At 33.6% G+C, this 18,315-nt stretch overlaps 1 protein-coding gene across 18 annotated transcripts in view; it reads left to right on the top strand.

The window, feature by feature from the left end:
• The window catches only part of DMD (dystrophin), a 1,148,985-nt gene that overhangs the window by 426,431 nt on the left and 704,239 nt on the right, over positions 1-18,315 (top strand). For all 18 annotated transcript variants that reach the window (XM_077781657.2, XM_021553010.4, XM_021553014.4 and 15 more), the window contains 2 exons: positions 15,332-15,517; positions 16,183-16,364. In XM_077781657.2, coding sequence (XP_077637783.2) covers positions 15,332-15,517; positions 16,183-16,364 — 368 coding nt within the window. The remainder of the gene's footprint in view (positions 1-15,331; positions 15,518-16,182; positions 16,365-18,315) is intronic.

Genomic DNA, 18,315 nt, shown 5'->3' with positions numbered 1-18,315 from the left:
TACATATAATTAATTATCTTGAAAAGTCACCAAAAGCTCCTTATAAAATTAAGTTGAATATATTGCCACAGCACAGAACCCTTCTGGCAATAGTGTCTTTGAGAATGGTGGTTTTCTAGACCCTTAAGTTGCCAATTTGGTCTTCTTCCAACAATTTAACTTGAGACCTCCTGTTTGGGACTCTTCAGGGTTCATCTGTCCACAAAATGTAGTGGTACAGCATCACAGGATTGCTTTATTGCTCTCCTTTGTACTAAACCAGATATTTATTTTACTTAGAAGCTGTGGTCTAAATACTGTCCTGTTTACCTTATGGTAAAGTTTTCTTTTAGAGAGGCATCAGAAGACAGTTAAATACAGCCAAAAACAAGTTGAGTTCCAACTTTTTGGTAGCATTTCTAATTTCAGATACTTGTCTCAGAAAATATCCCATTGTGTCAGCATTGGGGGGATTTATGGTGTAATTTAAAGCAGAATTTTGGAAACTTCAGAAATACTGAATTATCTGCACATTTAATCATTAGATCATGATGGATACAATCTGGGCAACAAGTATAATGATAGTCCCAGGTATTAGCCTAAGTATTCTCATTTAAATAGAAACTTTCAGAAACCTAGGAACTGGTTCTGTAGAGCTAAGTAAAATCTCTAGGCTTGGCATAATAAAATAGAAAAATTTATCATCAGGGGTCAGGAAAAGGAAAAGTAGAGGGAAAAATCAAGCTAAATGCAAGTCTTCTGGATTTCTTAGAGAGCTCTCTTAGATGCCATGTGTTCAAGGAACAGTTTGAAAAATGATGAAGCAGACATTTTCAAGTGTGTTTATATGTTTTATATTTTCTATAACAGTCTTGAAAATCGATGGCTTCTTGTCTGAGCCTGGAGGTCTGTCAAGATGACAGTTGTTTCCTGTCACTGCTTTGTGCATAGCCACCAGCAGGAGTTCTAACTCATTTTGTGTGTGTGGTTTATTTTTGTTTGGTTGGTTGTTGGTTTTGTGGTTTTTTTGTTGTTGTTGTTTTGTTTAAATGTTTACTGTAGATTCTTTTTCTAGAGTTTTTGTTGTCAAAAATGTTAGTACTTTCATGGGTAGAGTGATAACTTGTAGCAGATCTAGTTTCCAATATATCAGAGCTTTTAGTCAACTTTATTTCACACACTCATTCATTTGGTTTCCCCCAGAGCTGAACTCATGAGATCTCAACTTCCCTGCCAGGGCAGAGAGGTGGTTGCTGGTCCAGCTGCCAGCTCTGCCACTGGTTTGCATTTACAGATGTTGGACATCACTGCCCAAAATTCTTAGACATTAGCTGCTACTTGTCTCCACTCATCTGTCTGTTGACCAGCAACAGCACAGCAGGAAATGCTGTGAAGCTACATCAGGAGAAGTTCAGAGTAGACACAGGAAAAGGTTCTTCACTGAGAGGATGGTCTGTGAGCAGAACAGGATCACCAGTGAAGTGGTCACAGCACCAAGCCTGTAAGAGTTAAGCAGAGTCTGGATGTTGCTCTTAGCCATAGGATTTAAATTTATGTAGTCCTGTGAGGAGCAGAGAGATGGAACCAATCCATCCTGATTTGAGAGGTTCTATAATTCTCTGATCTACAGGATCTTTCTTCTAGTCAGCATCTTATCTACCTTATTTCCAAATCCCATTCTCTTCCCTGACACAAATTCTTTTCAGGATGCTTCTTTTTGTCAGCAGGTGATTTTTGCATAGCCATGAGACTGCAGTTTTACCAGTGTAAACAGTCTCTGGGCAAAAGCACAACTCATGATGAGCCTCACCAGGAGTGCTTCTGTCTTCTGCCTCTTCAATAATGGCAGGATTTAGAGCATGCTAAACCACATCTAGACCATTTTTTAGCAAAACTTACAACCAGTTCCAGCTGCTTGTAGCTGGCAAGTGGCAAGAATCAGCCCAGGAGTTTTCAGGTTTTCAGCTGCCTCTGCTCCAAACATCTTTGCATGTTATCTCATCCCTGTACAAGTTCCTGTTCATATCGACTAGTGAAGGTGGGGTTTTTTCCACCTCTAGTGGGTAATGACAATTCTTTAGTTTGTTATAAAAAGCAATTACTTACTGACTTTCCCATCTCTTTTAATTGACCTTAAAAAAAAAAAAGGTATGAGAGAAAAATTTTTTTTCATTATGTAAGACTTTATCAACTATAACTTTTTTCCTTAAAATAGCTGTAAAGCTTATTTAACAAGGGGCATTGGAAATGTAACATGGAATTTCCCATGTGATCTGTTAGTGTTTTCCTTACTGACTGATAAGAAAGGGTAACAAGTTTTTCATAAAGTTAAAAGTCCTAGATAAAGTATATCTGCTGTATATTCAGATTAAATATAGTAACTGAATAGAGTGATAAGGTCATAATTACAAGTGTACCTATAACTGTTTGGAAATATTTAAGAAGAAAACCATTTTCTAGTACGTAAACTTGATTTGCATTAAAGTGGAAGGTTTCTGTAATTTTTTTTTTCCCTATTAGAAACCTGATAATATTAAACTGGTCATTTCTTGATTATATTATTGGTGAATGTATTTTTGAAGAGACAACTGTACATATTTTCAAGAGCACACTTTTACCTTGGGTATTTTTTTTTTCCTTACAGGTTATTTTTAGGTGTTTTTAACTAGCTTCAGTACTATGTTAAGTTCTATCTGTATTTTTTTTTTTTGAAAAGCACACTTAACAAGACTTTCTTAATTTCAAATTTGAGTAGTGATACCGCTGCTTCTTTTTTAGAGAAGTCTGTTTTAAAAGTTCTAACCTGTACTGAAAATCTGGTATTGCCAAATTTAAAACCTTGTTAACATGAGTGAAAGGATTTACTTAATTTGACTGAACTTTACAGTTTTAAGTATTTTTGCCTCTCATTTTGGAAAGAAACCTCTTTTCTATGGTTACTAAATAGTTTAATGTTTAATGCCTACAATAAGATATATAGGATGTATAACATTTTAAAATGTTCTTTCAAGTAATTTTGTGCCACTGAGTGTCTTGAACATAAAGTATGTGTAAGATGTGTTAAAAATGGATGTAGATACAGAAAATAAGGACACATATTTGTTTACTGTGGACATTTTATCTTTTTTATATCCTTAATATATAAAATATTAAATTAGTAAATTTGAATCCCTCTTCTGGCCTGTAAATTTTAGGCAACAGTGCAGAATTGCTTGTATCAGCAGTGGATTTGATGCAAAGGGCTAGATAAAACATAGGACAATATGTTAATGAAAATCCTTATTGGTAAACAGACTGGTATTCATTTTTTCCTATTCTGAGGCCTGAAATTGAAGTAATTTGAGGATTTGTACAATTTGAAGTACAAATGCATCCCCATTACAAACACTTAAAGGCCTTTTACTTTATGCACAAAAAAGTGAATTTAGTCTGAGATTCAGAAGGCAAGCAATTAACTGTTTGCACTCTTTCATTACACCTATTAAAACCTCTGAAATGCAAAAACTAATTGATATAGAATTTGTGTCTTTTGAAAAACTTCTCAAATCAACAGGACTGTATAGCACACAAAAGCAATTTAAAGTATTTTTATAGAGGTAAGATTACAGCATCATTACAAACAGCATTATCGTTAAAATTTTGCTCATCTCTGTATAGCATGTGAACTTCTCAATAGTATAATAAGTCTTGCTTCATAATTTTAGATAATATTACTTAAAACTTAGTTTATTAAGAATTTTTATTACTCATTAATTTCTCTAGATTTGACATTAGTAAAATTTAAAAGAAATCAAACATGAAATTGTTTGGTTAATAATTTATTTGTGTGTCCTGTTGAGAATTATTACCAACATGAGAAAAAAACCCAAACCCCTAATCCGAAGAGATCCTGCAATACCGATGGAGCAGCAACAGCACATTTTATTCTTGTGCTCAAGAATAGGAGAGAAAGTTTAGTTTTGAACCTCCTCATTCTCAATGGCTTTGCTGGGTGTCATCAATGAGAGAAGCTCCCTTGGCCTCAGCAATTTCATCCTGTCTTTCTCTGACTTTCTGTGCAGTCTGACAGGATACACTCACTTTAACAATGGCTTTCAGAGGATTACCTGCATTATGGATATGTTTTAAACATTAAGGATTGCATTTTCCACTTAAAAATCATTGAGTTTTAATTACGATACTTTTAAATTTCCTGTCCTGTCTCACACCATCCTATGGTTGAATTCTATACAGCTAAAATAAAACTGATGAGGATTTTTAATTAAGGTAGCTTTAAAAAATGTGTGCAGGGTAAGTATGCATTGTGCCCTTAAAATGCCTGTGGCCAAGTGTAACTTTGAGGAAATACCTTTGTGTTTTACTCCAGTAGAAAGTGTTAAGAACTCTGTGGAGAAAACTTTTGTGCCCCGAGGCGCATCTAATACTCTTCATTGTAAAATCCAAAATATTTTTGGTGTGTTACAAATTCTATTGATTTTGAGAAGTGAAGGAGCATTTCCATGCAGAATCAATGAGACTTTCTGCTTCCAGAACATCCTTTTGCCCAAATCATTGCTCTGTGAGATAGTGGATAACCATTTTTCCTTTTGCCTGTTGTATCTAACAATGCCATTAGAGTTGTCTGTTTTCAGGACCTGTGGGAAGTGCTGTGACTGTTTGTTAGTTCACATTTGTATGGCAGGGAGGTCTGCATGTTTACCTGCTGCAGTGACCTTTGGAAAGGCCGGATTGCTGATCTCTACTGATATGAAAATCCTGATAACTTTCTTCCCCTCAGTGATTTGGATGCAATAGAAGCTGTGTCTTGTAATGCTTATGTAGAAGATTCTCCCTCTAAGATACTGCAAAGTGTATTTTTAGTTTCGGTCTGCATGTACAGACTTTAAAGCCAAGTATAGAAAAATATTCATCAATTTTCCATGTTGATTTTCTACAGCAAAAGCATCTGTCTCTATTTGCAGTAGTATTAAAGAGTTTTGCATTATATTTTTCTAATATTTATAATTATTTTAATCAGTATTATTAATACAGGTATGTTAGCTTGTGGTAATCAGTGAGCTAAGGGAAAAGAAGGAATAAATAAAAGAAAAATACATTTGGGGTGGAGAGAAACAACTTTTTTAGATGTTCAATATTTATTTAAAATTTCTAATCCTGAAATAATAACGCGTAGCAAAAAAGAGAACTTCAAAAATATAAAAATTTTATGAAACAACAATTGTACGTTGTTTGTACAGAAAGCATTTGTTTTGTTAAAACTTAATTACTTTGTGTAACAAGGAAATAGTTATATTTTGATGTAATAAATAATTATTAAAAATTAAAAAGAAAATTTTAGTTGTTTGATAATGATGGCATTAGAGCAGAAATAGTAGCTTAAATAAACTGAGGATGTTGTGGTGAGGCATCAAATTTTAAAAAACAGATGTATGTTTTAAAAAAGTACAAAATAGGATTTTCCCAAAAAATCAAAGTTATTACTTGAAAACAGTAACAATCTCTTATGGAAGTAGTTATGAGTACTTTTTGCAAGTAATTTGGAAAAAAAAATATGTCTACATCTTAAGCATGAATAAGGACAGAATAAAAATCTGGTTTAAATTAAAGCCTAACCCCCATTAATATAGAAATATATGTGTGTTTAGAGGAAGTTGAAAACACAGAAAGTATAGACAGGTGAAAATATGATATGCAAATTCTATGTTTGATGTTTATGTAGGCAATCTTCCAGGTTTATATTTTCCTACCTTCTTTATTTCTGCTGTAATCTCTCTAGATTTCTCTTTGATATTTGCATCTTATCTAATGTAACTGTATTTGCAGCTTCATATTGTTTGTATCAGCTTCTGAATTGCCAATTCTTACATACTAATGTTCATATTTCTTCACTCTATAAGTAAAATATTTTCCTAACTTTCCTTTTGAGAGATCTTCTCTCTGGTAGTTTGAAGAGGTTTTGGTGGACAACACATATCCATTTCAGTTCTGTATTTTTTATTTCCAAAAATCAAGCAAGTCTAATGTTGATTTTTCTCTATCTTGTATTCTTATACATTGCTCCTGAAGTACCAGCAAAAGAATTTTTAAAATTATTCTACTGTCTGTCAAAACAAACAAAAAACATAAATGAGGGAAGGGAGAAAGAGGTAGGAAGAAGGAGGGAGAGATAAATGTTAAAGATTGCTTTATAAAATTAAAAAAAAAAACCAACCAAAACATCATTATTGTGTCAGGAGCATCATATACAGAGAGGGCAACTTCAGATGCAAGTCAAAAATTGTCAGTGAGATGAGGGGACTTCCTGATTTTGAATTTAATAGTAGGATCAAATAATGAAAACTCTACAGCATTTTGTCCTTTCTGAAAAGCATTGAGGTATGATAACAATAAATGACTACGTGTTCGTGTAAATTTTCTCACTTGAATTTCATTTGCCAAATGAATTGCAAAGTACAATTCCACAGCACAGTATGTGTTGTGTGTTACTCCAGATCCTCAACATCATTTTGTTCAATATGATTACCTTTTTAAAAGTATCCTCTAGTCTATTTATAATTGACTGTTCCCCTCCAGAATGCATTCAGTTTCTATCTAATATCTTTGGTCCAAAAAACTACCTTCAGTATTTCTCTGGTTTCATTTACTTACGCTCTTCATCACAGTGCTCTTGTGTCTTCTCTATGTCACCAAGGAAATGCTTTCTCTGTTATGCCATGCCATCTTTTGCTGCTTGTTTTTTCATGGTTCTCCTGTCCATTTTAAATTCAGTCTCAAAATCATTCTCTTCTGCAATGAGGGCTTAAACCAAATTTTAACTCATTTGCCTTCAGCCTCCTAATTTTCTCAGTTTTGACCTCTCCTTTCACTCTTTAGCCTTGTGCCTGTTTGTTTTTGTTTTCCCTTTCTGTCAATATACATGATGGCAACTGCAATGCATACGCTAATTAATACCTACAACTTAGAACCATGCAATTATATATGGATGAATAATAAATACACATCCATATTTTAGTGAATATGAGTACATTTATATATGATATGGGGAAGAATAATATTGCTTGGAAAAATTTAATGTGTAAGGCACCTATAATTCTTTTCTGCCACATCAGCAATATCAGAAAAAAAGAATTTGATAAAATACTTGGAGATTCTGTTTCAACATTCTGGTAATTCTTTCAAGAGCAAAAATAGTTAATTTCTAGGAGAATGTACTATGAGTAAATGAATAAATCTCAACAAGAGTGCAATTCCAGAATTAAGAAATTACTTTTTGCTAGATCTCAACTAGCAAAGCAAGGGGGGAAAGGGGAAGATGAAAACAAGTATTGAGAAAGAAAGAGTAAAGGCTAGAATATGCTTTTGAAACAGTGTCTGTTAGGAGTTTTGCAGCAACAAAACTACATATTAGCTGTACATTGTCTGATTTGTGGCTCGGAAATTTCTGGACTTGGAGATGGCATCTTTTTATTTAAAAGTCCTCAGTGGATTTTTATCCTGTTCTCCTATCCAGTTACTCTTCTCTGTAAGCATTTAAGAAAGTTTTATATATAGCTTTCAGTATTCCAGAGGGACTTCTTTGTAGTCCCCATTCTTATATTTTGGAAATATTTTGGTATTTTATGTATTAGTACCCAATTTATAAACCTGAAGCTCTACATTCAGAAGAGGAGAAAAACCCCATTGTGATATGATTGGTTATAATTTTGACTGATATTTAATCTTTTAAATCTGACTGATTTAAAATATTTTGATTTATTATTCAGAATACCTAGCTACATTAAAGGTAGTTACACTACAGAGGTATTAAGAAAAAAAAAACAAACAAACATTACATCACTTGATCCTTTTCTGCAACAGCCTTCTGGTTGGTTTTTAATTTTAAATTTAAAATATATTCATTGCAGTGGTTTCCACTGAAAAAGGAGAGCCTCTTTGATAGAAACTAAAATACATTTTGGGAGAGTTTAAATACAAAATAGATAAAACTGCATAAGAGCTGTGAATGGGATATTCAGCTTATTCAAATAAATTTCACTACTGAGATTTTAGATGACATTGCAAAACCACCTATTTTAATAATTCCTTCCAACTCTAATAGCACAATTCAACATATGTTGTTGAATACTCTGAAATCTCCAGGACCTCAACCTCAGCTTCATAGAAACTGTGTAGTATATCCACTAATTGTCTCTTGCCTGAGAATCTTTATTTCTGAAAAGAAAATATTATCTCAGAGATGTATCTTGTTGAAGTTAATTGCTGAGGCTGTTGCTTTTGAAGGCATTTTGATATTGGACTATGTGAAAATATAAAAAGAGTTTTGAAGTTAAATATTTTTGTTGAGAAGATTCTTTTATGCTATGGAATAACACAGATTTTGCTGACAGCAGTAGTAGAAGAGAGAGAATAAGGGGAAAGAAAAGGAAGAAATAACAACTGATGCTGTAAAGAGAAGGCTACTTTTTCTTCCAGAATGATAGAATCACATTTATACATTTTTATAGGTTTTTGAGCTATAAGGCTGTAGAATTCACTATTAAGCATATGTGAAAGTAGAAAAAAAAAATAAACTTTTTTTACCTTTTTGCTTTTGGCCTGCCTTTCTGGAATCTTAATCTTGAAACCTCAATTTCTATTTTAGCAGGATACCTTCTGATGTTTGTTTCTTGATTTGTCAGTAGCCAGAGAGAAATGGGGTGCAGTCTGTATTTCTATCTCCATCTCCTGTATGGCATGTTAAAAAAAATAATGCAGTACATTTTTGGACAATCCATTTGCATTTCTCTTAGCTAAGATAATTTACCTCTTTCCATTCAGGTTTTCTGATAATACATATAATAGTTTTTCTCCACATGGAGATTTTGAGAGTACAATTTAGAGCATAGAACATTTCATATAATGGTTTAGATTAGAATAGGTGTTAAAGATCTTTAAAGACCTTTAAAATGTCTTTCTTAGAGCAGTCTCCTTCAAAGTGTATGTTACTTTAGTCATTATTACATTTAGAACTTGCATTTTAAAAATTAAAATTAAATAAGCATGGCCATTGTCTATTCAATCTTGCATAGTTTTCATGCTACTGAATTATGCTGTGGCCACAATTCAAATTTTAAGGTGGGCTAATCATCATTAGGGGATAAAATTACCTTTTCCTTTTTTGTCTGTGTGTATGTGAAAATACAAAACACTCTGGGAATTTCTAAAATAAGCTGGAACTGCTGATCTTGAGTTACATTGTTGGTAGCACTACTGGGAAAAGGCCCCAGGCTTCTTAACCTGTAATATACTTTCATTAGGACCCAGTTACCATTTACTGATGGAGAGTTCTAAGAAGAGTCATAAGTTAATACTGAAAACTTATCCTGGGGTGAAAATTTCACCTTTCTTTATGTAGAGTAGAGTCTTATTTATGTATTATGTAGAGGCCAAATGATCTCACAGTCTACTGCGTGACATGACAGCAACTGAAATATACTTCCCTTTAAAATATGCCCAGGCCTTCCATCAGGGAAAGGAAAGTTTGAATAATGGTGGGTAGACTAGCCCTTTAAACAGGAAGAAATCATAATTTTATTGTAGGTTTATGGTGAAAGTAATTCCATTCAGTCACTGATTGTCAGAGCCATGGTTCTTAATTGCTTGAGTAGGAAGTGCCTTCCTTAGAGAGGCAAATATCAGTGTCATGTCATCAGCAATGCTACAAACAGCAATACATTTGATAAGCATCAAAACTCAACAAAATTAAAACCCTTAAATAAACAGAGGCTGAAAATTTTCCCTGGAGACTTCATAAAAGCATAGTGTTTGATACACTTTGAATCAAGTATCTACTAAGCAAAACCTGATTTGATATTTTTCCAAATACAGATGTGGTGAAGAAATCAAGCTAAGGAGAAAATATTTCTGCACAGCACTAACTCACTTGGCCATGTATGCAAAATGTAAAAACAACTTTTCGCTTTTTAGAATGTTTGATCATGACAGGAAGCTGGGAGCCGTGACTCCTGTCTCTGAAGTCTGAGCATCATCTTACCTGTCTTCACAGTTCCCAGTTTTAGTCTCTTCCCCAAGCCAGTTGATTGCAGTTTTTTCAATGTCTTTAAGTTGTCTTAAGCCAACTTTTACACTTGAGTCCCCAAGGCACAACATTTTGCTTTAATGCCAATAAGTTCTTTGTCTCTTTCAGTCTTTATTTGTACCAGCTGTACCCGTGTAGAATAGTTGAAGAAATTAATTTTCTTTTACCACTTTCCTGTCAATAGTTCCAACCTTCTCCTTCCTTTGTAATGAATGTACTTTCATCAATACTGCCTGGCTCTGTCTTTTCTCCTCAGCATATACATTGCCTAAGCTCCATTGATTTTTAATGACCTAATAATCTGCTGCATCTCAAAACTGCAGTTGCAAGGACAGGTCAATTCATCGAGGTGGAAACATATGCAGTAGAAATGGAGCCACAGAGAAAATCAAGTACTAAAAATGCAACTTGTCTCAATTGAGCAAGCAAAACCTGCAATTTTTTCAGATTTATCATAAGGCCAAACCTGTGTGGCTTTTCAGCAAAATAGAAAAGAATAAAACCAAACCAAACAAAAATAAACAAAAAAAAAAAAACCCAAAAAAAAACCCCCACCACCTTTCTTACCCAAGATTCATTTACAGTAATGTTTTTAAAATACTTAATAAAATGGAAGTGCTAGCCTCATTTAGCAGAAGGAAATTGTTAACATTATAATAACAAGCAGTCTGAACCAATTTATCTTAGAAGTTTTTATACCAGAAATGACTGAACTATTCTGTCTGGACTCATCTGTTGAGAAAACATAATCTTGATTATTGAAGAGACTGTTTTATCATTTAACATTTTAACAGTCATAATTTTGAAATACAAAGACACATAAAATAGATTTTGTAATGAGAAAGTTGAAGGAATAAAAAATAAGCAGTGATTTTATTCTTAGATGATAGGAGGCATAGTTAGAGAGTGAATAATGTGAACTATTTTCTGAGGCTGTAATCCTGCAAAGGGGGTGTTCAAAAATGAGAAAGATACTCTGAACTGAAATTGGCCTTTAATAAAAAATGTTTCTTTAAAATTTTATGTCTTTGAATTTAAAAGCTCTTAATGTCCAGAGCCACATTCTTTATCTTTTACAGCGGGACAGGCAGTTTCTGAAGGAAGGAAATACATAATATAAATAAGAGTGCTGGAATGAACCCTAAAGATTTCCTGTAAAACTACTTTCTAAAGCTGCCCAACTAATTTGTAAGACTTAGAATCAGTCTTTATGTATTAATAGAAACAGTCTTGGAGAATTTGCTAACACACAACTAATCCTTCTCCTCCCTTTAGGAACATAATGCAATAACAGGTGAGGAACACTTTGTCCCCTCATTTTCTCACCTTGGAAGAGCTACAAGCTCATGGTTTAAATTCTGTGAATTAATTCTTACATTTGCCAGGAATAGATAATTTTTTCCAGGCTTCTGAAGGTCAGAGGATTTTTACTTTCACTTATTATACTTAAAATTAAATCTTCAGAGTCCCTGGGGTCTTTCAGTCCCCACACCTTAGCAGAGGATAGTGATTCAGAGATATAATTTCCATTGTTTTATCTAGGTATAATTTATCTATGTGTAACACAAAGCAGAGGGAAAAAAATAAAAAGAGTATAGAGGACAAAATATGGGTCCAGAGCAATTTTTTCTTTTTATATCAGTCCATGAGAGCAACCAGGATTGTTACATGCAAATGTGTCTGATCATTTTTCAGAACAGTCTGGGAGAATACTGCCTGTCTAATTCCCAGCTACACGTGCTGCAGTGTTCATTAGACATTTTAATTCCTCATATTGTTTTCACTGGTGTGGGTCAGTGCTCTCCCAAGAATAGCAAACTGGAGAGTTCACTGGCTCTCAGGGCTTGCCTGCAGAGGGAGGTTGCTGTCCACATCCCACTGTGGTCCTGGAGAGCTCAACAGGTCTCAATTTAAGACTGCTGCTTCCAGGGTCACAGGAGAATTGGCTTTAGTCATAGTAGCTTTCCATCTTGGCTATAATTTGAGTCAGTAAATTTCTTCTAAAGGTTGGGTAACAACACTGTTGTTCTGCACAGGTTATTTCATTAGTTTAGGCAAAAAAAATGAATTTCCAAGACCGTTAATTAAGAAACAGTTGGCTTGTTAGCCAGTGTAAGTTCATGGGAGCAGACAATATCTGTGATGAGTTCAAGGCCAATGCTCACATGTATTTCTGAGATGATTGTGCAGCCAAAGGAGGAGGGAGGGATGCACCACCACAATAAGATTTCGTTGAAGTTTTTAGTCAGTAAATCACTATGTTTTGCTCCAACTCCAGACAATCAAGTTTGTGTCGCATACTCATTACATACTTTTATTAAGAATAGGTTTTGATTTAAGAATGAAACTCTATTTATATTTGGCAGCTTTTGTTCCTAAGAATCACCTTCATAGCATTATATGGCTATAACAATTTGACTTCAGCCTGTGTTCATTGTTTTTCATTTTCTTAAAAAATATGGTTAGAAACAGCCATCACAACTTATATCAGATATCTATATTAATAACTATCCTTTATTAATAACTACCCTATCTGTGTAGTATATGGAACACCTTAAAGTTCTATTTTTCTTACTTTCTTAGGCATTTCAGAGAGACTTCATATAAATTCATAAACAAGAACACTCACAGGTTTTGCTGTTTGGTTGCCTACCAATATTTATAAGAATCAGAGGTTTCCATTCTTGTTTGAATTATGTGGCCTATTTTCATTTTGGGAATATTCTTAATGCTGTTAGATTTGCACACTTAAATTGGGGGTTTATTAAGGGATGAATAATTGGTATAATAATCTTTGAAATGCTACTTTGGTTTTGGTTTTTAATACAAAGAGTGTGCCATTAGTATTAAATCAGTAGTTGTCCCCTTCTAAGTTTTCATGTTCCATTTACACTAATTCCATGGATTTGATCCCTGTTTTTCTTTCAATATGCAGGATAAGCAAGGATGGCCAGTTATCTTTTGGAGAGAAAACAACACTGACAGTAGTAGAAATGAGATATAACAGTGTTTATATGTTTCTTTTGACAAGTCAAAAAACCACAGTTGCCTCCAAGGAGTGTTTTTTATCCTTGAAGGCATTTTACAGTGTTACAATTTTAGAAATCCATACTTACGTATTTTTCTTCTAGTCTTTTTCTGTTTCCCTTATGTCAGAAAACAGGCATGTTCCCATTTTTATTTCTTTTTGGGTTTTTTTTTTTTTGCGAACAAAATTTTAAATATCTGTCAAGAAACTTTTTATTTCTATTTTTATTAGAATACCTTTGGGTTTTATACTTCTCAAGAGATATTACAGCAGATCTGAAATTAGTCTAGGCATCATTTTTTCATAGGTCATGATTACAAGATTTTTCAGTGCTCTTCTGTATAATATTTATGTTAAAATGAAAGAAAGCAAAGAAAGTGCTGATCATTAGGAAAAATTATACTTGGTAACTGTTCCTCAGACAAAGTGTTGTTGGGGGTCCTTAGAGGCTTGTCATACATGAGTCAATTCAGTGTCTGATCTAGAGAAAGATTTTCAGATGAAAAATTTTCAAACAAATTCAGACAACATAGATTATCACAGATCTCTACAAACATGATATGCCTAGTCAACTGTTAAAGCATTTTTGTATGCTGTAACATATATGGATATATACCATGAAGTATTGCTATGGAAAGAAAAAAAAATATTACCTGTGAAAAGTATGGATCAAATTATCCCCTTCCACAGTGGAAAAAAAATATGTCTTGGCTGCAGAAATGTGATGTGGGTGGATGCAATTTCTTATTGTATTGTATATTATTTTAAATCTAGAATTACACAGAAGTCAAAAAATAATTTGTGCTGAAGGGATTTATGTCAACAATTGTCTGTGCTTCATTATTTCTATTTCTGTAAGATAGTACTTTCTTGTAAAAAAAAAAAAAGAAAAAGCACCAAAAAAAAAACAAACATAGCCCACACTACAAAGTTCATCAGTTTTCCAAGCCTGATTTTCCTCATGAGGATTCAGTTACTGACTGTTGTGTTTCTCACAGAAGTGATAGTCATGACTGTTACTTAGGCTAACATGTATTTAGGGATCTGCATAAATTTCATGTGATTACTACATCTATGTAATTCTGAATGAAGCTTTTGTGAAGATTAAAAATTTCATTTTTAATGATTATGTTGCATTAATTACACTTCCTGTAGTCAGCTCACTTGTTTGAGCTTTAATCCTATATGGGCCATTCATGTAAGAGTTGGGCTCAATGATCCTCTGGGTCCCTTCCAACTCAGAGCCTGCTGTGTTCCTACTTGTGGTTCTAGTGATAAACTTTGACTTTCAGTTCTAGACTGCAATGAAAGACTTTATTTATTATTAAAATGCTGTAAGCATTTTATTGGCACAAATTCATAAGTAGGAACAATTCTCGCCAACTATAAAATCATTAAGTGCCTTGATATGTTTTTTTAAATGGAAGCATAAGCATGTTTATATGTACAGTTTGTTTTTAAATGAAATTCCTGACAAAGTAACTAAAGTTATTCAGAACTTCTTGAAAAATATATGGGCAAATGTATTTCTGGCTTCTCTTCTGTCCTTGTTTTCTACTGTTATACTAATCAATGAGTACTCGTTGATTTCTCTTGACTTTAAGCAGTAGATCAGAAATGGGATTTCTCTTTTCAGAAGAAACTTGGCTTTAAAACATAATTAAAAGGTTGGCCTTTGCAGAAAAGAGAAATCAACAGTAATACACTTTTGCTTGGTTTTAAAAAGTTATGATTTTGCATGAGTTTTGGATCTTTTTCAGCTTCCTGGAATGGTTTTCACAAAATATGTGTCTGTGGATTGCTCAAGCTTAGCATTGCATGTAGTGTAAAGGTTTGTTGGTTTGGGTTTTTGGAATGTCATGTTTTTGATAGATTCTCTGAGAAGTCAGAAAGTAACTTGCTACATTTTGCATATATGATTTTATAATCTTCTGTGCTAAATATTTCTCTAAATAGGTGGTAAATATTATTTTCATTATTCACTATTCAGAACACTTTATAGGGATTTTGCATAACACTGTGAGATATCTACTTAAAGATGAGATTTTTTTTTATTTCCCTCAATCTTAACTGATCTTCATCAGTTAACTGATTTTGTATTGCAAAGTACATCCATGTATTAGCAATCTGATTTTTTTTTAATTTTGTTTTTTTTTTTTAGAATACAATACTGTTCCATTTATTCCTTTGTAGAACTGTCTGAGCAGATGCCATTTTCATTGCTCTTACAATTTGGTTTTGATCAGTTTTTAGAAAGTGTTGAAGAAAAGAAATTTAGCACTGTGCAGATGGGGGCTGGAGATCTTGAAAACTACCAAACTGCTTTAGAAGAAGTACTCACGTGGCTTCTCTCTGCTGAAGATGCATTACAAGCACAAGGAGATATATCCAATGACGTTGAAGTTGTTAAAGAACAGTTTCACACCCATGAGGTATATATTTATACTAGTCTTTTGAAATGTATTTATTTTATTCTATTCTCATTAATTTTTTGGGGGTGATTTGTTTTGTTTTTTTATTAATTTTGATTCAGAGAATGTAAGCTGGAGACTCTGCCTTAGAGTAATGGAATTGTTTAGGTTGGAAAAGATCCTTAAGATCCTCAAGTCCAGCCATTAACCTAGCACTGCCAAATTCACCACTAAACCATGTTCCTAAATTCTGCATCTGCACATCAAAGGATGGCAACTCAACCACTTCCCTGGAAGCCCATTCCAAGATTCGAGAGCATTCAGTGGAGGTGGTTTTTTTTTTTCCTAAAATCCAATCTAAACATCCTCTGCTACAACTTGAGGCAATTTACTCTCATCCTACCATTTGTTACTATACCCACCTCCTTGCAACCTTTTTTTGGGTAGTTGCAGAGATCAGTAAGGTCACCCTGCAGCCTCTTCTCCAGACTAAACAACTTTTTGCCTTTTGAAGAAAATGAAAGTGTTTATTTCCAGTTAATGTTACAAGTTTTGGTGAGGGGTTGAAAAAATTAAAACCAAGGTTGAAAATCATGTTGGCACAACAATGCAGTTCTGTTCTTTTATTTCAAAGAATGCAACTGAAAGCAGGATATTTTTTAATTTTTTTTTTTTTTAATTATCAGGGGTTTATGATGGAGTTAACAGCTCACCAAGGACGTGTTGGTAATGTTTTGCAAGTTGGAAGTCAACTTCTATCAACTGGAAAACTTTCAGATGAGGAAGAGAATGAAATCCAAGAACAAATGAATCTACTTAATTCTCGTTGGGAAAGTCTCAGGGTAGCAAGTATGGAAAAACAAAGCAAGTAAGTAATATGTCAGGTGTAAAAATATATATTGATTATGACTGAAACAATCCTGAACTTGACTATCAGTTGAGATTTTCCTTCACTTCACTGTGAGAAAACTCCATCTTGTATCTGTTTTAACCTGAAATTTGATGTGTAGTGTTTTTGAACCTTGCATGTTGTTAGGAGCCCAGAAGCCACCTAAAGCAGCAGCTATCACCAACTTGGACACAGATAACACTTTAACCAAAATTTGTATAACCTACCTCACCTTTTTAGAGTTGTTTCAACAGAGTGTATAGCAATATATTCAACTACAAAGGAGAGAACCTTTATTTTAAAGCCTGTTAAACTTAATTCCATTAAAAGAAAAAATGAGAGCTTATCTTTCCTGGAAATATTGCCATGATTTTATTGGAGTGTAAATTATGCTATTTATGAAAGGGTAAGGCCTATAGTTTAAAGTTGAACTACAAGCAGAAGTATTGACATACTCAAATATTCACAATAATCTTTGGAGATTTTTAATGTTAATATATCTGATTTTGAAATTGTGATTTACATAGTACCATCTGAGATAAGAAATTCCATAAAAAGCTTGTGATTGTGCCACAGGGGAGTAATTTGGTTTATGGGATACAGAGGTAAAGTATATATTTTCTTACTTTCTTCATAAATACATATTGAACATATTCAGTTATTCATCTTACTCCCCTTTTAAGCTTTTTCCAGTTCTACTTTATCTTTTATGGTTGAGGGGTTTTTCCATTGCATTAAAAAGTGAGCCGAGATTTTCAACAATTGCATGACATAGCTCTCTTTCTTCCAATATGTTCTTAGCAATTCCAAACATATGTTTTCTTTTCAGTTTGCTATTGAGTACTGAGAATCTTTCCTTTATTCTGTCTTCTATTGACTATAAAATTGTTGCTGGGTTTCAGATGTTTCAACTTAACTTTTTCCAATTCTAGTAATTTTTTTTTGAGAGAAAAAATCTATGATTTTTTCTGCTTTACTGTAGGGATTTTTTATTTGCCATACTTATTTTCATTTAAATCAACACATGCAAGTAGCTATGTGTCTGAGTGGTATTTTGTCTACTTAAAATGTCCTTTAACACCAGTTTTTAAACCATCTCCCAGCTGCAGCTGTAGGTCATTGCCTGAGGGACTGAATGGCATACTGTCTTCTAAAGCAGGTCATATTTGGGTAATATGAGCTCAGTAGAAGACATTAAATGATAAGAGCTTCACACAGAGTGTTGTGCTACTACTTAATTTCCTATACAAAAAAGAAATATGTGATAAATTCAATGAGATTTGCGATAGGGCAAGAGGAAATTTCTCAGGAATTATATATTTAGATATAGTTCTGGCCTTTTGGTAAAACCAGTGTCTTTCAAGAAACTGGCTGGATGATTATAAAAACCTTTCACGTCACAATCAAATATATTTCTGGGTTATTATACATAATTTAAATTCTCAGGATCCATCTTCTACTTCAGTTTAAAGCAGAATCTTCTGAGAACATTGCTGTAATCTAATCCCTAAGGCAACAGTGACACGTTTAGGTAAACAGGGATGGTTGTTGTGAAGATGAGAACAGCAAAGCTGTCTGACCTCTGTAATGGTAATAGGAAGTGTGAAAAAAGGCACCACACTTTACAGCACAGGGGAAACAAAAGCAAGTAATAAACAAGAACAGAAGGAAGATACACTGATAAAGATGCTATATAAATGAAAGGGTTTTAGAGAAAGTGATTTAGGAGGTCAGAATGTCAGAGGAAGTTTGGAACACAACAATGCCTTTGTGTAAAAGCAGCCCAGATTGGATTTCTCATGTATTCACTATGTATTGAAATGATTTGATTTTCTAATAAGCAGTGCACTAGCATGCTGAAGGAAAACTGTCTCTTTTTTTTTTTCTTCCTCCTGGCCTTTCCCAAGCTGTATGCTCTATACTAAAGCAT

Source organism: Lonchura striata, chromosome 1 (assembly GCF_050655825.1).
Source record: "Lonchura striata isolate lonStrDom1 chromosome 1, ASM5065582v1, whole genome shotgun sequence".
Lineage (NCBI taxonomy): Eukaryota > Metazoa > Chordata > Aves > Passeriformes > Estrildidae > Lonchura > Lonchura striata.
Note: the sequence above shows the minus strand (reverse complement) of the source record. Positions and strands in the feature narration are given on the sequence as shown.